At 40.9% G+C, this 24,177-nt stretch overlaps 2 protein-coding genes across 2 annotated transcripts; both read left to right on the forward strand.

The window, feature by feature from the left end:
- Positions 1 to 898: 898 nt before the first annotated feature.
- LOC136445376 (short transient receptor potential channel 4-like) lies at positions 899 to 8,762 on the forward strand. The gene is made up of 11 exons (XM_066443355.1): positions 899 to 1,116; positions 1,584 to 1,708; positions 2,065 to 2,529; positions 2,765 to 3,015; positions 3,334 to 3,425; positions 4,230 to 4,366; positions 5,487 to 5,836; positions 6,086 to 6,320; positions 6,668 to 6,844; positions 6,979 to 7,014; positions 7,219 to 8,762. Exons 1-11 carry the CDS (start codon positions 915 to 917, stop codon positions 7,342 to 7,344), a joined length of 2,196 nt encoding a protein of 731 aa, XP_066299452.1. The 5' UTR covers positions 899 to 914; the 3' UTR covers positions 7,345 to 8,762.
- Positions 8,763 to 18,831: 10,069 nt separating this feature from the next.
- Positions 18,832 to 21,655, forward strand: LOC136445385 (neuropeptide FF receptor 1-like). The gene is made up of 3 exons (XM_066443367.1): positions 18,832 to 18,925; positions 19,607 to 19,743; positions 20,505 to 21,655. Exons 1-3 carry the CDS (start codon positions 18,846 to 18,848, stop codon positions 21,062 to 21,064), a joined length of 777 nt encoding a protein of 258 aa, XP_066299464.1. The 5' UTR covers positions 18,832 to 18,845; the 3' UTR covers positions 21,065 to 21,655.
- Positions 21,656 to 24,177: the final 2,522 nt, after the last annotated feature.

A 24,177-nucleotide genomic window follows, 5' to 3' on the forward strand; every position in this document is an offset into this window, starting at 1 on the left:
TGCAAAAATAATACTTTCCCATTAAACCAGCCTAATTTGGTCGTAATGCAGATGATGCAATGATTATTTTACAAACTTTATCACTCTATCAGAATACTGTTTACGTTTCCTATCATTTTGTCACTATGCAACATTTCTTCTTCTTATTTGCCAATATGCAGCGACCCAGATAAACATCTATCATTAGATGCACTTACCTCGGTTTTGTGACACATAGACCCTATTAGTGTATTCATGCCTGACTAACAAAAACCGGTTTGTCCTGGTCAATAGTTCCCCATCTGATAATCACAAACAAACACTAGATACATGTATTTACGGAATCTGTTAGGATCCAACTGTTCGTTCTTAAAACATTTCTCTGTCATTGGTGGAGACATATTACCTGACTTAACAGAAACTTTGACACCATTGTAGAATGTGATGATCTAGATACCTATTAAATCAAGCGGAAAGATCCTCATAACAAATGTGGAGATACGTCCTCTTTGTAGGTCGTTGTTAGGACGATTATTCTGTTGTTTGTAAAACAGGCAACGCCTAAGTGAATTATCAGCATAATTGTATACGCAGAGATGTGTGTCGGTTTGTTTGTGTGGGGAGAAAGTAATCTTCTTCGAAATTGACACTTGTTTCCGATGGCAGCCTTTACCGCTAATTCAGGTAAAACATAACCAAACCTTATAGTAAGAAAATATAGATGCTGTGTATTGTATCAACGTGATATTTTACTTTGAATGTATAGTTCACCTTACATTTTTATAACTCTCTTGTGTTATTAGAACATACTGTTTGATTTGACAACGTATATGTGATATCCTGACTAGTCAAGTCTTTGTTGCACATTTGTAAGTTTCTTAATTTTGCTCGATGCCGGTTTAACGTTACTTACAACTCTCAAACTTTCTATAGAAATGGAGGGACAAATCAACCACCAACAAGACAAGAGCAGAGACGATCCGAGAGCGGCACAGCTGAGCATGGAAGAAAAACAGCTCCTCTCAGCCGCCGCTTCAGGAGACACAGACACGGTCAACGGCCTGCTGAGTAAAAACGTTGACGTGAACAGCAGGGATGCGCTTGGAAGATCTGCAGTGGAACTGGCTGTCGACGCAGGTATTCGTCACTTCCTCATTTTAATTGTTCGTTGCTGTCAGTAGTAAAGGGCAACGCGCTCTTGTTCGGTCGGTGTCAGCCATCTTTAAAATTTGTTACGTTCGGTGTTTCAGGCTGTTTCATTGTGCACTACTCAATGTTTGTTCTTAACAGCTGCCAGAGTCACTCTTTCGCGCTCTATACTTGGAAGGGATATTTCTTGGGGTAAATGATAAACTGGAAAACGTTCCGTGTGTAATAATATAGCTGTCAATCATAATATAAAGTCTCACTTTAGAGACCCAAGACAGTTAACAGTATGATAGCCTTTTTGGAAGATAAATTAAGATTTAGTTTTAAGATTTTCTGAAACATACTTTTTGTGTGTACAGTATTATATTCCAAGAAGCTAAGCTTTGCACCATGAAAAATAAAGTTTTGGTAGCGAAACCCTTTGTCAGCCTACTGTTCTTCCCATTAATTGACAGGTCATCTTGAAACAGCTAAAGTGCTTCTGCAGTATGGCGCCAAGCCGGGGGAGGCGCTGATGTACGCTGTGGACAAGGAGGACATGGCTGCTGTTCAGGAGCTCCTGAAATATTCCACCGAAAACGTAAACAAAACTTATTTCACATCGCACTTATAAATACTATATCATGGACAATAAAGGGCTATTGCCTCACCTCGATGGTTTCTATTAGCCTCCATAGAAGGGCCTTTTTTTGCCTTATCATACACATTTGCTGATGACTTCTTTTTGTACTGGGACGTTTTTGCAGCCAGCGTGCTACTATTTGGTCCAAAAAAGGCCCAGAGACCTGCTATGAACTCTAGTACCGACCAGGCTATTCGTCACCGTATACACCTCGGGGCGGGGCATACAGTCTTTTATGACTGGAAATAAACGAAAATGTGGACATAAGCTATGTACATTTTTGTTGTACAAAGTCTAACCCATCTTTCTTTCAGGACGGATTCCCGTCCGCCACCTTCCCGTCTGAGGTGACGCCGATCGTTCTCGCCAGTCACAAGAACAGCCTTCCTCTCATCAAGGTCCTGGTGGACCAGGGACGGTTCATCCCTGACCCCGGCGTCCTCAGCCACGGTGACCACGCCTGTCTAAACCTGTACCGCGGCCTGATCAGCCCGTACTACATCCTCCTGACCAACGACGACCCTCTCCGTCGGGCCTTCGTACTCAGCACGAGATTGGACGACGCCGGGGCGAGGGCACCCGAAGTGCAAGAAGTCTATGCGGAGATGGCCGAAGAATGCCGAAGTCTGAGCGTCGATCTACTCGACCAAGTTCGGAACCGAGACGAGGCGGCGGCCATTTTGAATTGCGAAGACGAAGTCTCACCTTTGATACACGATGACAACTGTCGGATGCAGCTGTCAAGACTGGACATGGCCGTAGACCACGAGCAAAAGAGGGTATGTTGGACAAGATATGGACATGCAGGCAAGCAAACATACATACACGCCCCCGCGCGCGCGTACTCTCTCACACACACCGACACACCGACGCAAGCACACACGAACGCACAGACAGACACACACGCTCGCACACAGACGCGCACAATACATTTTGTACCTCACTATTAGCCTTTCCTCCATTGATTTTCAAAATTTCGACACAGCATCATAACGACTTTCTTTTGCTCCGTAGTTTGTAGCACAACAGTGGAGTCAGCGTCTGGTGAACGAGTGCTGGTACGGGTCCGGAAAGTACTTCAAGCCGGCAACCAACATGGCCGAGTACCTCCGCGGCTTCGTGTTGATGCTGCTCACCCCGATCCTGGCCTTGATCTACCTGCTGGCACCCATATCTAGTCCCGGGCGCTTCGTCCGCACACCTTCGGTCAGGTTTGCCATGTACCTGGCCTCCGTTCTGACCTTCATCATCATTGTCGTGTTGAGGTAAGCCGAATGCCTCTATGGTGCCTAATTAGACAATACTGCTATTTGTCATTTAGTTTTAGTTTCAGTGCATCTCAGCCGGTATATTTCAGTACATTTCAGTTTATATTCATTACTGTTTCAGTAGTAATCCATACATTTTAGTATGTAGCGACACATATCAGAATACAGCATTTCCGTATATTACTACATGTAAGTATATTTTGTCTTATCAAAGAGCTAAAAATTGTTAACGTTAACGTTACACTCAAGTTGACACAACAAATAAGAATCATATCATATAATTTATACATTATACATATACTATTTTTTATTCAGGGCAGAAAAAGTCGGTTTTACCGGACCTGAAGGCGGTGAGCTGGCTCCCCCAGGAACGGTACTGGAGTGGATCATCTTCGTCTGGATTCTAGGTACAGGTTCTAACGATTTTGATTTCTAGTTGCAAGTTTGTTACTAATAAGTCCCCTAACACCTTGTTATGGAACTGCATGGCCGTTTTTTTTTAAATATTTCAAAGAGGATAACTGCATAAAGTAACAACGGATGTTCATTATTTCAGGCATGTATGTAGCTTAGACATAGTGTATACAACGAAATACGAATGATCCAAAATAGGATTACATTTGCATTTAATGAGGAAATGGTATCATAACAGTGTTCTCAATGTATCCCTTGTCCTGGACATGCTATGGTCTGGATTGCATTTTACGTCGGGACAAAGTGGTACAGGTTTGTCATTCCAGCAGTTAATTTTTGAACTGCAGGGGCACTCACTTATCTTTCAAAGAGAATAACTGAAGTAAGGAAGAACAGATTTCCATGATTTGCAATTGGTGCAAGGATGTACATTTATGTACATAATTAGATACATTTCATGCAAATAAGGACTTACATTTGTCTGATTAATGATGAAATTTTTTAATTTCAATGTTTCCGTACTTTATGGTAGGTGAACTATAAACAGATACCAAACATGCAAATAAGGGACCAATTTGCATCATGAATAGGAAACTGCCGCAACTCCATGGTGATAAATGTTTGGAATTTCACATTTGTAACGGAATTTTGATATTTGTGACAAGTGTAATTTAGTTAAGAACATGACATTGCATATATTATGTAAATGTTGAAGTATTCTGCATAAAACATGCGACAGCTCTATATACGTCATGAGGTACAGGGTCACTGAACTGTAGTTTTGCTACTGTTTTCAGGGATGCTGTTGGAAGAAGGGCGGTTGATGGTGAAGTTGGGACCTCTCGCCAGCCTGTCCGCCATGGGGATAATGACTTGGCTCATCATCATCATCTACTTAGCCGCCTTCTTCCTGCGTATAGCTTCACATGTTGAGGTTAGGATTTCGTCTAACGTCTGTGTTACACAGAAGTCAGTAGCTGATTGGGCCCCTCTCCTACCAATTGGACGGCTGCTAGAAGCTTCATTCATATTAGTTAGGCCACAGCAAGTAACTTTTATGGATGACATCCTCCGCAGACTCCAAAATCAATGAGATAGGGCGAAAAAAACAAGCCGGGTCGAAAAAAACTGGATTCCTATATTTTCAAATTTTGAGATCATAATTCTTGTTCAGCAAGAATTGAGGCGACGAAATATGATATCATGACCAACAGATCTTTTAGTCCTGCATTCATTCATATATAATATATAATATAAAACCTCCTTGATTCAACAGTAAACTTGTCCTTGTAGATGTGTATACATCTCAATAGACTAAGTACAACAAATGCAGAAAAGTCCTTGTTGTACCATCATCTGAAGCAACTACACTGGGTATTCATATGCGATGAAACACCTTGTATATACAGCTCAATTAACTAGAATCATTATTTATATAATGTCCTTGCTAGAACAAATGCAGAAAACAGCTTGTTATTATACCATCATGGGCAGGCAGGAACTACACTGGGTATTTATATGCAAGGAAACACCTTAAACTGTCAACGTTTGCGACATATTTGCCAATTTTGGCATGTTGACCACCGTCGGAGGGCAATTTGTTTTTTTTGTTTTTTCGAAATCAGGCAAAAATTAATGAGCGTGCTGATGTCATCCATAAAAATTACTTGCTGTGGCCTTAGGCTAGTTCTACGTCTTTGTAGCCTGGTACCAGACTATCGTGATATTCTCGGGATTTCCTCGGTACTGGGATGATACCAGGCTAGATTTATAAGGATCTCTTATGTCTATGTATGATCGTACGATGCATCATTGCTGTAATGTTAATCAAACCTGTCATTGATGGGGGAAGGGGGATTGGCTCCTATGTTCAATCAGCTTGCGTTAGTCTAGGATTTTGATGGAACCAAAGCAAATACATGTATAGTTAGTGGTGAATATAAGGAAAAGGGGCTTCCACGGTTAAAGTTTTTGCTGTGTTGTTGTCATTTGCTATTGTTGTAATGACACCTGTTTGTTTGATTTGTTTTTTGTTTGTTTGTTTCTGATTCCAGCATGGTGGGCCTCAAGAAGTCTATCGCTTCTACTGGCACACATACGACACGACTCTGATCGCCGAGGCCCTGACGGCGGTCGGCGGCGTCGTCGCCATCTTGCGGCTCCTTCCGCTGCTGACCTTTGACCGGTTCCTCGGACCCTTGGCCTTGTCCATGAGCCACATGGTCAAGGACATCGTCAAGTTCCTGATCATCTTCTTCATCGTCTGCATCGCGTTCTCGTCGGGACTGAACGAAATCTACAGCTTCTACGGAGATGCGGTTGATCATATTTGCTTCACACTGAAGGAAAACGCCACCTCTCCGCTGACGGCGACTACTTGTGACACCGAAAATGCGTTTGGGGAGTAAGTTTACAGTTCCACTCAATGTACTTATACATTTGAAGTCATTAAGATAGATATGTTCTATACATGTATATAGACAAATGAATATTGTATTGATTCTTATATTCATTATGTATATATATATATATATATATATGTGTGTGTGTGTGTGTGTGTGTGTGTGTGTGTGTGTGTGTGTGTGTGTGTATATTTATACGAACGAGCTCGCGAAGCTGTAAAACACATGTATGAATATGCGTGTTTTTACAGCTTCGCGAGCTCGTTCGAGGAGCTGTTTTGGTCACTGTTCGGACTTGGGAGTAAAGACACCCTGAACCTGGAAACCAACCCGCAGGCCAACCCCACTGGGCAGCAACTACTGCAGGAACACACCCTGACGATGTACGTGGGACAGGCGCTGTACGGGCTGTACCTGGTGGTAGCCGTGGTCGTGCTACTCAACATGCTCATCGCCATGATGAGCAACTCCTACCAGCAGATCGCGGTAAGGCTTAGTTCTATTTACCACGTTAGCTCTTGACTGTTACCGGCAACGTGATTGGTTGGTAGCTTTCCATCAAACAACATCCAGGAGGAAGTATCTGATTGGCTGGTGGCTGTCTAGCCAGAAGGAGGAACCGTAGACTGACAAGCCAGTGCCGTTGATTGCAACATCACGACTGGAGCTGGTTTCCTGGCTATACGAACGATGCTCCCATTTTTCTTCACTATCCTAATATTCAACATGACATATTCTTATGTTCATTACTGTTAGCGCAAGCAAATTAAACAGAAGCTTATATCTTTGTGGGCATTTCTTTTCTAATTTGAATAACTGAATTTTGCTTTCAGGATAACGAGACGACTGAGTGGCGGTTCGAAGTGACGAAGCTGATGCTGCGGTACATCCGTGACGACACGACTCTACCCGTGCCCTTTAACCTTATCCCCAATCCCAAGTTCATCTACAACAACGTCATTGAGAAGGTCTGCCTACGTCATCGATACAAGCGCGAACTGGAAAACAAGGTATGGGTACACATTTGTTTACCGTAGAGTCTGTAACCTGGACTTGTTGCAATAGCTACCTGATTCTATTGAAGAAAGAGAAAACACACTTTATGTTAGTTGATGAATATTGGTGTGTTGTTTTACCATTACAGCTGCAAGCCAAGGCAGAGAACAATCGGCGATACAAGGTTAGTTTGTCCGAGGATTTTTGTAACGGTCATTGGTACATGGTGTAAGGAGGAGGACTTGGGTGTCTCAGCATTGTTCTTCGGAACCGGGAAATAAAAATAGATAAAAAACAATGAAAAACAGAGTTTTGTTGGCATCTTCATCTTGAATGAGAGTGACATCACAACAGCGGGTCACTTATACAATGGCTGTACTCTTTTCAGGAGGTGCTCGCTCGCCTGGTCAGACGCTACCTCCTGCTCCATGAGCGAGAGAAGGGAGTGGAGCCGATTTTTACGGACCTCACACCTCACGATCCCATCACCATGGCAACTACAACATACCTTTAGATACGATCAGTTGGTATAGGGTGTTTGCACTCACGTGGCCATGACGTAAGTATTGTCCGCCATGTTTGATGGTCAAACCCAGAAGTTGCCAGTTATATTTTGATTAGTGTATATGTGTAATTGCAAATACATGCAAATTTGTGATGGTCGCACTATTATTGTTGGACCAACATATATGGCGGCTGTGCCGTGTTCGTTCTAACGTGCGAACACCCTATAGCTTTTTTTTTAAACCGTCTAAGTTTTTTTAACTAATCATAGACAGAGAAGGAACAAATCTGTGATATGGATTTTTATACTCTTTATCTAATTCATCTTTGTTGGAACTTTTAACGTTAGCAGGTGAGATTACCTGGTTGTGTAAAAAGAATCTCCTATATCCTCCCTAGTATATGGTTATGTCAGTCACGATACGTTGCGAAAGTGTCTGTTGACGCAAGGATAAAGACTCTTACTACTGTCATCTTGATATTTTCTTTGCTGGCAGACATAATGAAAATAATCACTTTCATCTCTCCACAACTGTATATGACACAATTTATGGTAACTTAATAACAATACCTAACAACAGTATGTAGAATGTGAATGCACGTGGGACACTCGCTGTTTCAACTTGTCATATCTGATTAGTTTATCGATTCTCTAACCATTAACTTGTGTTGAGTTATTGGAACTAAGGGCGATTTTGTTTCACCACTCGCTGTTTCAACTTGTCATATCTGATTAGTTTATCGATTCTCTAACCATTAACTTGTGTTGAGTTATTGGAACTAAGGGCGATTTTGTTTCACCCACTATGTCTGAAAAACTCGGCAGTCACCTTATAAAACATTTTTAAAGAATTAGACTAGAGAATTTTTCCAAAAACTTGAATATATTCATATTATCTCATATTCATAAGTATAATCATATTACCTCATTTATATTCATTGTATTCATATTACCCATGTCTGAACGTCTAGTTATGTAAGTATCTGTTCGGGATCGTCTTGTTGATCATGTGAGGAAAATTTATGCCTACGTTTCAGACAGAAATACTATATATAGCTATTCGTTAGATTTTCTATTATTGATAGGATAAAGGATCAAACAGATTCATTGTAACTACAAGGAGCTATGTATCTTTTCTGGGTGGATTTTCTAACAAATATTTACGAACGGTCATGAAGTTGAAATTCCCTTTCAATTTGCTATTGTGTCTAGATATTCAAGTTAAATTGCACTGACAGGTCTCCTGGCGGGTGACCTAGTTTACCGGGAGCGCGCTCCCCGTGGGACGCCCCGGAGGACACATGTGGTCACACGGGCATTACGCTCTCCCTTTTGGAGATATAGGTTTGATAAAAACCGATTGATATGTCGATTATGAAAATAAGGACATCATTATATCCCCTCAAGTAGGGAGGGAATATACAGTTTTTGCTTGCCTGTTCTTCTTCTTCTGCCAAAACCAAGTAGATGGGTGGTAGCTCTACTAATGGTATTGCAGAAAGTTACATGTACCTTGTACATGATACTAATGTTAAATTTGAGAATGTAGGTACCTTTAGGAACGGTAAATACACCTGCCCATAAATTATGCTTATGAGGACTTCATTTGCATAACTTATGCAGAAACGTGTATTTCCCTCACGGTAAATGCTATGGATGCCATATTAGAGATGTAGGTACCTTTAGGAAAGGGGAATATACCTGGACATAAATCATACCAATTTTTACCAAATTTGCATAATTTATGCAGAAAATTATATCTCCCTTATGGTACATGCTTTGGATGTCATATTTAAGATATGGGTACCTTTTGGAAAGGTGTATACACCTGGACATAAAATATGCTAACTAGAGTTCCACGAACACATTATCTTCGCCAAATAATCAACTTGACCTTCCTTTCTGTAAACCCTACCCATTCACTAAATATCATACAGAACCATCTACAGCTTCTCGAGTCATGTTGTCCATATACAAATACACATCCACACAAAGCCCGCTGCAGGACCGATGGAAAATGCAAGGGGAATCATTTTTGAACTTGACCTCCGTTTTCACAATCTACACACCTACCAAAAATCATGAAGATCCATTAACGTTTCCGTCACTTTATTGCCTACATACAAACACACAAAAATTAAAAGTCTGCTGCAGTACTGTTGGAAAACGCTAGGTAAACCATTTTCGAACTTGACCTTCCTTTGTACAACCACCACACACCTACCAAAAATCATAAAGATTCATCGAAGGTTTCTTGAGTTATGATCTTGACATACATAAAGACCCACCAAACAGCTGGCTCAACCAAAAACATAATCTTCTCCGAGTACTATAGTACTCGGCGAAGATAATGAGGACCTCTTTTACATAAGTCATGCAGAAACTTGTATTTCCCTTACGGTACATGCAACGGATGTCGTACTTCACATGTAGGTATCTTAAGGAAGGTTGAATACACCTGGACATAACTTATCTTAATGAAGACCTCCTTTCCACAATTCATGCAGAAACTTCATAATTCCCTTACAGTAAATGCTAAGGCTGACATACACTCAGAGTTTGGAAACTTAACTTTGGTCGATCATATCTCCGTTATTTCTTGATCAATTTCAATGATTTATATATCATTACAAAGCTTCTGTGATTTTCTTTCCCATGATACCAAACTTAATATAGTAATCAATGCAACTAGTACTAGACCTGCTTATGCGAGCAGGTCACATAAAAAAAGTGCCCAGATTACCCTACTAATGTCAAACGCTTAATTCAGTATTTTTTTCTTCTGCTGGCAGCGCGTGGCTTTTGTACGAGGTAACAAAACACATTAATATGAAAGCCAAGGATAGTCTTCATCCTAACAAAAAAATGCATAAAGGAGCCTCAGTTATGATGAAGGTGGCTTAATACTGAGTACCCAAGCCATGCACTGTCACCACAGCCCGGCACATCCTCCTCATGCTTGTCACCAGTTTTGTTACGCGGCCCCTGGCTATTCTTCCACAAGGAGTCGTCGCAGGTCGACCAGTGTTGTTCTGTTGATCATTCTTGTATGCACAGCTTGCCCAAGCTGATCAGTTATCACAGAGTCTGACACTGTGTTCAATTGTGTTGAGATCTGGGCTGCAGGAGGGCCATGCTATCCTCTGTATTCCTGCATCCTGGAGGTGGTCTGAAATGACTCTCATTCTGTATGGACGTGCACCATCATCTTGCAGATCTTGCATATTGCATAGGTAAGGATCTTGGAAATGTGACTGGAGTGAGAATGGTGTCTCTATGTCTGGACACATCGAGGTTGCTTAGGTTGATTAACCTGGTTTTTACTCTGGCAGGTAACGTTGTACAGCCCCACACCATGACACTGACTCCAACAAAACAACCAATCAGTCTATTTGTGCAACAGTAAGCGTAGGGTTCTCCCCATCCAACAGTCTAAATAAATCTACTCTTATCTGTAGCTGTGAACATAACATTCCTCCACACACTGATCCATTCACGATGTGGACAACACTACCACAAATGGGTTTGGCGCTGCGCTGAGTGTTTGACACTAGCATGGAAATTTGGGCCATTTTTTTCTACAACCCACTCGCGTAAGCAGGCCTAGTGCTCGCTCCAATTATAATGAATTGGGTATCATAGGAAAGGAAATTACACAGGCTTTCCAACGATATATAATGCACTGAAATTGATCAAGAAATAACGGAAATATGATCAATCAAAGTAAAGTTTCCAAACTTTTTGTGCGTAGTTTATTTCAGGTGTAGGTAATGGGAGGGGATATCCTACATTTTCTCGAAAATGTTGCCTTTCTAGTTTACTTAATTGATTAAAAACTGCCATGATTCCAAAGTTGTAAATAACAGTAATTTGTTACTTGCATCGGAAGTTAAATGAAGGTGAATATCATCATACATTAAGCATTCAATCCATAACACACCTACCTTTGAAACACATATTTCATACAAGTTAATTGGAACTTAGGAACGTTTTGGTGACAAGGCAAAGCTAATGGCTCAATGTAAACACTAAACCTGAATGACAAAGCACAGCTGTCAATGCTGACGCTACGCTAGACTTGGTGTTATTGATGTAAGGGCACTCATTGAAATGTATGGAACGAAACAACCATTAGGTTTTTAACCTTCCTCTTCTTTTATGCTTGCCTGAGGTGCTCTGCATGTAGTCGGCTGATAGAGATAGGGAAAGTATTACAGCAACTACAGTAATACTTCCTCTTCAAAACATGAGACACCACAATAGAACGGACTTCGGGATGAAGTGAGGAAAGACCTGCCGTTGCCGAGGAACGATCTTTATTTCACAGTTACACCCTGTCCTCTATATTCCTGTCGTCCGACTGTCCTGTGCTAGCCTGGATGCCAAACCCTCAATCTCTAACATATCTATCCTTTGAGAGATATTTTAAAGATTGGGGGTCTGGCATCTAGGCTAGTGCTGTCTGCCTATTGCGTGCCCCTTTTCATCTGTGCTGAACTGCTGACTCATTATCAAATACAGAATCTTCACCAGATGACTTTGACAGGTCAATAAATTATAGTAGAGTTAATTCCGCCAGGTAGGAACTCCGGTTCCAGTTTAGGCCGCTGTTCGATTCATCTCACTGTCATCTCTGGTTTCTGGGGATGGTCCTGAGCTCTGTAGTCGTACATTACTTGATGTTGTTTCATGTGACAGTCCAATCTTTCCTTAAAAGTATTCACACTGGGTGCCATTGGCATTACTACTGACTCTGGTAAGTCATTCCATGTATCAGCACTTCACAATATTTTGAATTAAAATAAATTTTGTCTCTCAGGGGGGATTTTTCAGCATTACGTAGGAATTCAGATGGTCTATCTATTTGCAAACACATGGAATGAATATGATCAACGTTACAAGTCAAAATACATGTACGCTGGAGGCGCAGTGGAATTCTAGACATTGAATCCAAAGCAAGCAAGCAAGCTGAAGACTTTGTTGGAGGCTGTGACAGATATTCGACGGTTGACAGCAAACTGCTGGTGAGTTTTCTTTTTGTTTTAAAGGATGGGAAAGTATTTTACATGTAAGATTACATCAAATCATATGTGAGAGTAACAATATACATTTGGTATATGTTGTATTTAATTTGTATATTTTGTATGATCCTCTGATACACTGACATCCGGATATATCCGGAAAACGTTGTCCATGTACCTTTCTCTCGTCATAATACATGTACGCTATGTTATACAATACCATTGAAAAATACTAGGAGGCTCATGATAGGACTTATCTTCTATTTTAATTCATCTACACCTAATCATACTAAATTTCATAGCATATTCATCGATATATTATGCTGTTAAAAAACGAAACCACAAACAAATAAAGTCACAAACGCGGTGAGAATATAATTTTCTTGACAAATTAAGAGAATACTAGGTATCACGATAAGATAAGGCATTAAGGGTAAGTAACTATTGAGTTTAGGAAATCCGTGTGTTAAAGCGGACCAACGCGTTGTCTGTGAATATTAGTCATGAAACACACTCTCCGGACTCTCCCACATGGATAGTGACAATTAACATAATCCTTCGCTTCATTTACACGCTCAACTTGCTATCTGGCTACTAGTAATAGGTCAATTTACGAGTGGTTCTACTAGTAATAGAAAATAAATGAATGAAATTCTCGGAAGACTCGGTCGGGTGTTTCAGATAACATTGTTTTATCAGTGACTAAATCGTGTTTATAAATGTCTGAATATCCTAAAATTTTCCTGTAGCTTGATTTATTTTGTGCTGCGTTACGTTCAAACATTGTCATACAAGCAAATGTCTGTGAGGATCAAACAATAGTGCTCAGGGTAGAAAAAATCGATTTGGCTCATATTTTGCACAGTGATAGTACTTGGGCCACAACCCCTCAAAATAGCTTTCATTCCACTTTACCGCGCTGAACGTTTCGGGGACTTCCGCCGAGGTCTAGTACGAATACTTTTGAGATGTCATGGGTGACGTTACAGTCCCGACATATCTGGGAAAATCATTCCTACGACCATAATGTTCCTGTTTAGACGCCGTTTGCTACCCGGACATGCCTAGGCCCTAAAAACTGCATATAGATCGGACTTGATACAACAATTGTAACAAATCAAAGGAGCGAACCCCCACTGTTACACAATAAAAGTCCTTATTTATGGCGCCGATAAAATCCGCCGCCGTCCAGATATCTCGAAATTCACCGCAGGCAGGGATATCCGGATCAGTGTTTGAAATTGAGTACGTTAGTTCCTTTACATCGAGACTATCTACCAGACAATCAGAGACAATCGTTTGATTGTCGGAATGTTCGGGTCCGGACGTCATGGTTCGGGCAATTGACGTATTTCTAATAAAATAGAACACCCCTGATGGGAAGCCCCAAGCGCATTTTATTATCCCCTTGTCGGCGAAGGTTGAATAGAGAATTTCTTTTCATTAAATAACGTTTTATAGCCTCTGTCTTTCCACTAGACGGCAATCGCTGAGCTATCTGCAGAGACCGAAATTGGATTTTGGTAACATTTGATTTCAAGATGTAAAAGTATGCCTTAAGAGACAACAAAACACATAAAACGTTTAAAACATCGTTCTTGATCTATGAAATTCGTCGAGAGGTCTGTCAAACCTTTGGTCGCTCAAACGTCGTTAAGTGGTAGCAGCCAACAGGTTCATGATAATAGAATAACGGCTCTGGAAATGATATGAGAATACAAGAAAGACTCTAATTGGATTTTATGAGCATATCTTTGTTGGAGACGCAGTGGACTTCCAGACATTGAATCCAAAGCAGGCAAGCAAGCAAGCTCAAGACTTTGTTGGAGGCTGTGACAGATACTCAACGGTTGACAGCAAACTGCTGGTGAGTTATATGTTTTCTTTTGGGTTTAAAAGATGGGAATCGACAAGTCTTTTGCGTGTAAGATTACATCAAATCATATGTGAGAGTAACAATATACATTTGGTATATTTTGTATTTGATATATTTTGTATGCTCCTCTGATACACTGATATCCGGAAAACGTTGTACATGTACCTTTCTCTCGTCAGAAGTGTATAGAATATTACTCGCCAGTATGGAGCCCAGCATCACGTAATCTCACAGCCTTTATCGAGGGAGTTCAGCGGAGGGCAACGAAGTTTATTCTTGGACTCTCGAATGAACACCTCGGTTACAAGTCAAGAACGTCTAGCCTGGGCTGGCTGCCTCTGCTTGTATACAAAAGAGAAATAATCAAATATCTGATGTTTTAGCATTTGTTAAGTCCCATGCCTGCAAAGGTGTATGATTCGGATGTAGCGAATTGCTAGCTAACTTCTCTTCAATAACAGCCCACAGCTTCAGGGCACACATGTTAGTTCCACCTAGAGTAAAATCATCATCATGTTCAGTCTCGTTTATCACACGATCTGGAGCAAACTCGATGTTGAAATCAGAGGGCTGGGTCTTCCCGAAGTCTGTATAAATCTGTACCAATCCGGCAATTATTGTGATCACACTCCATGTGAAGAGAACAATTCGTCATGGGGCAACAGGGATGTGTTTCATCCCTCACTTCTGAGATAATCTCCAAGTCTTATTACACACGACTACACTAGAAGTAATCCTCCAAATCTCCCCGGGTTTTTCCCGCACCAAATACTACAATTATAGAATGTACGGCGTGTAAAGTGCCTGTCTATCACCGGTAATCAGGACGTGCTGCAAAGCTTTCGGAAAGACCCGGCCCAATCAGGGGCCCGGCGCGTTCCCCTGTATCGGGGTCAACATTTGTCCGTCATTGTGAATTAGTGCACCCACACTAGAACGGAACAAAAAAACAACTTCTGAACTCAACAGCCTTTGTAGAACAAAATTTGACATGGCAGTGTCTGATTTGTTAATCAGAAACAATTTCACTGTCCAAATGACAGACTTAAAATGGACAAGTTGAATTGAGCATATGAGTCCTATTGGATAAAGCGGGCTATACGTATAATAGATTCAATGATAGAATTGTCAAGAAAGCGTATGATACTGCAGTAGAACAAAAACTAGACTGCATTGTCCATGTTCAAGATATTTTGTGCAGGCATGGTTTCCGAAATATTTGTCTAAACCCCGTGGTTGATGCTAAACATTTTGGAAACATATTCAAAGAACGTTTAAAGGATACATTTCTCTCTGGTTGGCGACAAGAACTAAGGAGCTGCAGTAAACTAAAAACTTATTCTCAAGTCAAAACTGACTTCACATCGGAAAACTACCTTTCATCAATTCGTAATAAATCCTTTATAGTCAACATAACTGAATTAAAAACAAGTTTTCACTGCTTGGAAATAGAAAAAGGCCGATATCATAATATAGCATCCAACCAGAGACGATGTCCTTCATGTCAAGATGAATATCATTTCCTAATGTCATGCCCCGCATATACTGTAGATAGACGAAAATTGATGAATATGATGTCATGTAAATCCAGTAAACCCTTACCAAAGGCAGACACAGACATTTTTAATCTACTTATGTCATGCCCCGACACCATATCTAAGTTCTTAGGCCAATACATATGTAACGCTTTGCAAAAGAGAGCATGTATTGTAACAGACAGAAAGGCATAGTAATACTATATCAGTACGCCATTTACGCCCATATTCTAGTAGTTATAGTTTACAGAATAGATTAGTTAAGTACTCATTGTATTGATTGTCTTGTTATTGTTGCCATACATTGTACCATGTACAACTGTCGAGCAATAAAGTTCATTCATTCATTCGTTCATGTATTAGTACATGAGAAACCTTTGTAGATAGATGAAGTATGCCGTTAACCATGTCCAACAAACTGACAAGTATTTCAGTACCAAGGAGAGCACCATTGCAAGCAACAAACGCTCACCTTGGGTATGTAAACGGATTACGCGACCTGCGACACCCTTAGGGTGTTGACCCCGTGTCTAAGAAAGATCACCTAACCGAATATCTGGCGAGGGAGATTGCGGGACGCCATCACATATCATCCATTTTGATCGCAGCATTTGCATTGTACATGCAGCACCATCCTATGTCTTCTAGGGGATTAGTGTTGGCTTCTTGGACGGGTTGATACGACAGTACTCTCATTTATCAAGATGCAAAAACAGGCGCTAGGCTGGGGTTCATTCTCTGGAAAATTATGCTCCTACAGTAATTTCCACTGTTTTCAATGCAAAGTTGGAAGAAGGGCTGTGTACTTATTCTATTTAGGGAGGGGTTTGGATACGAGTTGAGCCAAAAGTATTTAAGTTATACAATGTTTATTTGTGTGCAGTTAACTGTCATTTTAATGGTGAATTTTCATCTTTGTGTGACATACAGTTTTTTTTTTTAATTTTGAAGCTATCGTATTTACAATTCTTTCCTCATTTTCAACTGCTGGGGATCTTCTGTGCCCATATTCAGAAACGTCTGATATCGGTGAATTCGAAGTTCATATTTCAGCGAGCTTCGGCCGAATCATGTGGTAATCGCCGGAAGGTCGCCTAATTGTTAAGTTGTCAGAGAGTCCAGCGAGTTTTTCACCTGAAAGTTTATCCTACCATATTGGATCGGGCTCGGTGACCTGCGAACGTTGGCCGATCCCGCCTATGAAATCGTGCAATTGTCAAGTGAACACCGGCCGTATTGTTGCCGAAAATGTCCCTCTCACTGGGATGCAATTAGTTGGCGACTTAAGTGGCGACGACTTGTTAAATTTCTGACTAGTTTCCCCCAGCACTCACACTGACGCGTGACGCACTTGCAAATGATGCCCTGCAGAGCAGGGTATCTGAAACCGCAGTGTTGGTAGTTGGTACTGAATCAAAAATACTGTAAAATGACTAAGACGCATCAAAAAGTATTAACGGTGATAAAAGGATGTTCACATATGAAACTTGGCGCAACATGATTAACATATTGTAAAATATAAGCAAAACGTTAGACTACTTTTACAGTGACAGAAATTACCAAAACGAACTGACACGAACGATATACCAGATTTCACTTTATTATGTGTTTTGTATCATGTATGTGTGAATCAGTGTAATAATATAAATTTTTAGATTTATTAGAGCCAACAAACCTTGAAACTGATTTATTACTTTTTTACAAAATAAATGACACATTTTGGCGACTGATGTGGACCTATTGGCGACTAATGGTTCCAAATAGGGGGGCTATATTGGAAACTTGTTTGCAACTAGTTTGCAACTAGTCCAGTCACCATTTGCGATTTTTTTTCTTAACTCCCAAAAAAATCGCCACTGCAGGAGACGAATTGGCGTTCATTGGAAACGGCGTGGAAAATACTTGTCAACATGTGGGAAACCAGTTGGCGACTGCCATTAGAAACAAGTCGCCAATTACTTGCATCCCAATGAGAGGGGGGCTTAGATGTAGGAGCTATCAATTCATCTCGATCGTGTGTAGTCCCTTCAATGGTTCATCCTTACCGTTTCAGCTGCTGATGACCGTTTCAACTCAAAGACAAAGTGTTTCCCCGGGATAGGAGAAACGATTGTACCAAACATGGCGAGTGAAACGAGCCCGAACATTTCAAATATCTCAGACCTTAGCGACCACAACTACACCTGGAATGGCGAGCGCTTCTTCTACGACAAATACAGACAGGGCGCGGCCGTTGTCGTGGTCTTCGTGCTGGTGTACCTGTCCATCTTCCTGCTCTGTGTGGTCGGGAATATATTGGTCATCCTGGTAGTGGTCCTCAAAAGGAACTTGCGGACAGTCACGAACTTCTTCATCACCAATCTGGCCGTGGCCGATCTGCTGGTCGGAGTCTTCTGCTTACCGTTCAGCCTGGCGGACAGCATCATGACAAGTAGGCTGCTGGTTTGTTTTCGTTTGTTTTGTTTGTTAATTTGTTTGTTTGTATCGGACAACCGATAGATCATCCTAAAGCAACAGTTTTGTACGTTAAGCACTAGCTGTGTAAGTCCAGATTGTAAGGTTTGATCCCTTCACATCAGGAACAACCCCTACTCTTATTGAAAAAAATTAATGTGCACAGGACCTCTGGCTTTACCGAGAGGGCACCCCAAACCATAGACACTCATTTTCTCCTGAGTCAAGTGAGGAAATACATGCTAACATGGTTGGTTCGGTGTCAAACAGCTATATTCCTCAGTAATGCTTAAGATTTTGAGGTATATGTCTGTTCTCAACATTAGAATAAGAAGGGCAGGGAGAGTCCAGACTGCGCTAGTTTTGGTAATAGGTACTTTCTATGGCGGAGCTAGCAGTCATAATTTTTTTCTGTCAGTAAGACCATGTACAGATGGCCTTAACTTATTCAATGAATCGTAGCGCAAAGTCTGCAAGGTGATAGATACATTTACTTAGTACCTTATATTCTTGCCTGTACTTTTCTGTGATTATGTCAATAAAGTCAATAAGTCTAAGGGATAGGCGAGGTGAACCAGTAAGTCTTCCGTCTGCATGTTCCTAGGTTGGCCGTTTGGTGACGTCATGTGCAAGACGTTTCTGACGGTCCAAATTATGTGTGTGTCTGCCTCCGTCTTCACGCTGATCGCCATCGCTGTTGACAGGTAAGACGTCACACAACTGTTGAACCAACAAAATGGTAGATACTGGCCCTGAAACATTATTCCGTCACAGCTTGTTTACCGCAAGGAATGCCGGGACAGTTTGTGGTCCATCGATGTACATGTACAGCATTGCGATGCGCGGTGTTGTGGTTATTGCGTCGGTGTAGCTTTAGTGTTAAGGAGGACGCAACGACCCGTGATATTCCCATCTGGCAGATACGAAATCACCTGTTCTAAGGAACAAATGCTTAATTTCCATAGGGCGAAGACAGGTCAGGCTGGAGCTCGAGACCTGAGTGTATCCATTGGTAAAATAAATAAATGAAATGAAAAATTCGGCAACCAATGATTGACTCAAAATCATTGACATCACTGAAATGATATTGTGAGGTCATTTGAAGACCCTGAAGACTATTGAAAGACCATTGAAAGACCATCGAAAGACCATCGAAAGACCATTAAAAGACCTTTGAAAGACCATTGAGATCATTGAATGACTATTGAGAGATCTATCATCTTTTTGGACGCTCAAATGACTTCAAATTTGATATCAGGTGGTTGGGCGTTTTACAATTAGAATTAAGAGTATTTTCTTGAGTTTTGTTGCTAAAACCAAGCTATTACTTAGCGCTGTGAAAATAGATGAATACGCATAACCCATTGATACATTTTATGCTTCAGATATTACGCAGTTGTCCACCCCACCAGTTCGGGCGTCACCATGGCAGGGTTGAGGTACATCCTAGTCGGCGTGTGGGTCGCGGCGGCGGGTACATCCGTGCCAGAGGGCCTCGTCTTAACCAGCACAACCTACCAAGGTTCAGTCAACACCCTTTACTACACGTACACGGAGTCTTTGTTTAGCCCCCCTCCCACTGGACCCGCAGCACGCTGGCGGCGTCGCTGCGGCCGATCGAATTGACACTCAACGAATTTCATGGACAGAAACGAATCTTTTTAAGCTTTGTGTGTTTTGCTGTCTTTTTGGTCATACTTGTACGGTTTTAATCTTATTCCTATTTTATAGTCAAGGGAAACCCAAATCCAGTTTAGGACGCAGCGTGCCTCGGGTCCAGTGAGAGGGGGGCTTTTTTGGCGTGTCTGTTTACGTTGGTGTTAGTCAGTTGAGTGGCATGGCCTATGGTGTTAGTGAGTGAAATGATAACCACAATGCCGAAGTTGCAAGAAGTAGACTTCAGGGTGTTAGAGCTAAGTCATTAATGGATTTTGGATTTGGATTTATTGGAATTGCAACAGTGCAATACACGTGGGACACAGGCAGCTATTGCTGATGTTGTGACCCACACACATAATGTACCCGATTTTTTACACTTGGGTGGAGTGGGGAAAATCATGTTAAGTGCCTTTTTTCCCAAAGCAGGGATTCGAACCCGGAACCCCTTGGTTCTGAGTCGGAAATCCTGCCGTTACGCCACACGACCCCACCATTAATCAGACATGACAGTCCAGGCCATGGAGTCAATGAAAAAGACTAATTAACGGAGATGTATTTTTTGTCTGTCTGGTTGTCTTTTTATCGCAGTTTGATGGGGTTGAATAAATTTCGCTGTGTCTGCAGGTGTCTACACGTCAGACGGCCAAGTAATGACAACCTGTGACGAGGTCTGGCCAGGACCCTACTACCACGCAGGGTACGCGCTCAGCCTATTTGCCACGAGCTACCTCATCCCCTTGTCCGTCGTTGCTGTGTTGTACGTGAGAATAAGCAGGAGACTCTGGTACAGACCCAATCCCGGAGCAAGCCGAAACAGAGCACCAGCCGTGAACAGTAACGAGCTTTACGTGTCGTACAACTCCCGGTCAGACACCGTCACCACCCACATACCGACTGCCGCACAGTCACAATCTGTTCACCTACAAAGGAAACTCCAGGTCATCAGGATGTTGTTAATAGTAGTGGTCGTGTTTGCGCTGTCCTGGCTACCCTTACACATCTTAACGGTTGTTTCCTTCTTCGCCAACTTGACAAACGACACTGTCATCATTATGTACCACTACGTGTTCCCAAGTATACACTGCATTGCCTTCGCCAACTGCGGCATAAACCCGATCATATATGGTTATTACAATAATAACCTGCGAAAAGGACTTTATCAGCTTTTCAGAAAATCATCGTGAATCAAAGCTGTATAAATGTATAGCCGTGATGAGGGGGATATAGACTCAGTCACGTTTGGGACCGCATCCTTAAGAAATAGATGATAATCGTTGCATTGCTTTTTTGATCGATAGTTGTGAATGTGTTACACTTCTGTACGTTTGGGACCGCATAATGATGTCATCCCTTGTGATTGTGCATATGTAAATACTTTGGGAATGCATCTCATTAATATATATAAGCAGCAACACCTGTTCTGAATTACTATGTGAACCAGAATTGCCTTGAAGAAGGTGACAGATGGTCACGGAAACGTCGGTGGAATAAATTTCTTGGCTGTGTAAAAAATAGTAAATATTATCATATAGCTTGTGTATACATGATCATACATATATGTGTGTGTATGTATTTATCCTCACTTTGTGTAAATAAACCATGCAATCTAATCTGTCGATAACTTGCAGTCGTGTTAGGTATATTGTTGATCCTGGTACTTGTAATAGTGTACGCTGAATTACGTCAGACAAAAGAGCGACATACGTTCTTAAATCTGAAAGTTTACGACAGTTCAGTCCACAATTTTATTACGTTCCAACAGTAGAACACTCAAAAATGCACGTTGTTTAGAAAATGCATACACACTTGTGTTAGATCAATAAAGTTGAACAAAATCAAGTGTTGAATGTCTGGATCGATCTTCAGTGTTTAGACACTAGTAGAAAGTGTGTTTGATATCTTAAAATTGGTTATCAAGTTACACTTTGATGAACGTTACGAAACAAGGGCATGGCTATTGGCAGAATGTTTTTGTCGATGGTGCAAAGTCTTACCGTGACAGGAGGCACAGAATAGCTTTAGATCGGTACACATCCATTCAAAGGATCGGTGCTCAGTTGCTAGAGTGGTCGGCACAAGGGGCCAAGGGTTCGCCATGATCCCGGCCAGGGTGTTCTTTTTTTAACATCCATTTGTTTATCATTCAAATCAATTATTCTTGTTCAGGAATTCGTTAATATATCTTATTTTTTCACCATCTTACAGGATTATCCTCAGGGTTAGAGTTGATAGGATCACGAGATGTTATTCAGAAGGAATACCCTGTCAATAGCACCAACAAAATCCTATTGACAGGAACATCCTTACCGTTTCAGCTGATGATGATAGAATTTTGCTATTGACACGAAAATCCTGTAAATTGTGCCATTGACAGAAACATTTTATGAAGTGTGGAAAACATTCTTAGTAAAACTATCCTGTCAGCAGGTTCGGCCTTCGGGCAATGCTAGAAGGCTTCTGGGTACGTGACGCAAAGAACTTGAGCTGGCTTGTTACAAAACTAGGCCTGGAACAGCCTGAGGCACCCTATGGTATCTAATTATTAAAACTATCCTGATTAGCCTGGAATCCAAACCTATTATAGCTCTATTATACTATTTGCGGAGAGGAGACTCGGGAGCTATAATAGGTTTGGATTCCAGGCTAATCAGCAGGTTCGGCCTTCGAGCAATGCTAGAGGGCTTCTGAGAGACGCACAGGAACTTGAGCTGGCTTGTTACAAACTTTGGCCTGGAACAGCCCAAGGCACCCTATGGTGTATAATTAAGGTTTCCTTCCTGGCTAAATTGGCATTTTGACTTTTCATTATTCGGATTATGTTATTAACGATTATGTTCGGAAAAAATAACTAAGTTATCTGCGTATAATAAACATGGAATGTGCTTATTATGTATAATTGGTGGTTTACATTCATTGTCAAAGACGGTTGTAATATCACTAATAAATAAGTTGAATAACGCTGGGCTTTAATTACAACCTTGTTTGACACCGCTATGCGTAACATATGATCCAGTGAGACCATGACTATGTTTGACACAATTTGTAGTTTTAGAGTACATGTTTTTGATAGTTTGAAGAAACTTACCACCTATAACAAGCAGATACATAACGACAACAAAGGTGGGGCTGCCAAAAATAAGTTGAGATCATATAGATTATTTAAAACTATATATAATGAAGAAAAATATCTACATGTAAGTAATGCAAATATGAGGGACAGGAATGCAGTCACAAGACTAAGAATTAGCTGCCACAAACTGCATATTGGAACGGGAAGACATACCCGCACTCCTCTAGAACAACGATTATGTAAACATTGTACTAGGAATAGAATAGAAGACGAATGTCATTTTGTGGTAGAATGTGAATTATATACTAAAGAAAGAAATGAACAGTATAAGCTTGTAGAAAACCTATTTCCCTACTTCACACATGTAAGTACTGTTCAAAAATTCATATTCCTAATGCGACTAGACAAAACTCCCATTGAAAAACACGTCTGTCCTTTTATATCTACTATAACCGAAAAGCGAGGAGAAGTAGAATTTATCTAATGATAGCCATATTCTTTTGTTTATGTAAACTGTACTTGTTATTTTGTTTTGTTGCGACCTGTACTTAGCCAAGTGTGGCAGAAATGTGCAATAAAGGTCTTCATTCATTCATTATTTTCTCTTTAACAGATTAAGAAAGAACTGTAGCTGTACTGAATATTCACAGCTGGTCATGTGGTCATAATTCTAGATCTGACTTTTGGGACCAAATGGATGACGTGATTTGATTGCCCTTAGTATGATTTTTTTCCAAAGATAGAATACAGCACTTTGGTACATAACACTGTTTTCCATGTGCATGATAGTCAAAGCTACAAACGTACGTTCGCACAAATTGATGTCTACTTATCATCTGTAGTTATTAAAAATAACAGTTTTTACCTGGTAATCAAAATTTTTTCTAATAACTATGGTCACTTCATAGATATCATTTTGTGCGAACGTTTGTAGCTTTGATCATTAGGCACATGGAAAACATAGTTTTATTGCAGTGTTATGTACCAAAGTACTGCATTTTATCTTGAAGATAATATGTATGAAGAAATACTGCAAAAGCCTTCTTATCCAAGATAAGACTTTCATGCTTTGAACAACGTGTGTTATTTGGGTAGTAAAGATGATCAACTGATATAATTCATGCAAATGAGGTCCTTATTTGCATAATACATGTAAAAGAATTGTAATATGCTTCCCGATAAGGTAATCATCAGTCGGCGAAGGTATGGGGTCGTGGAACTCTAGTT

This window comes from Branchiostoma lanceolatum, chromosome 1, assembly GCF_035083965.1.
Source record: "Branchiostoma lanceolatum isolate klBraLanc5 chromosome 1, klBraLanc5.hap2, whole genome shotgun sequence".
NCBI classification, from domain to species: domain Eukaryota; kingdom Metazoa; phylum Chordata; class Leptocardii; order Amphioxiformes; family Branchiostomatidae; genus Branchiostoma; species Branchiostoma lanceolatum.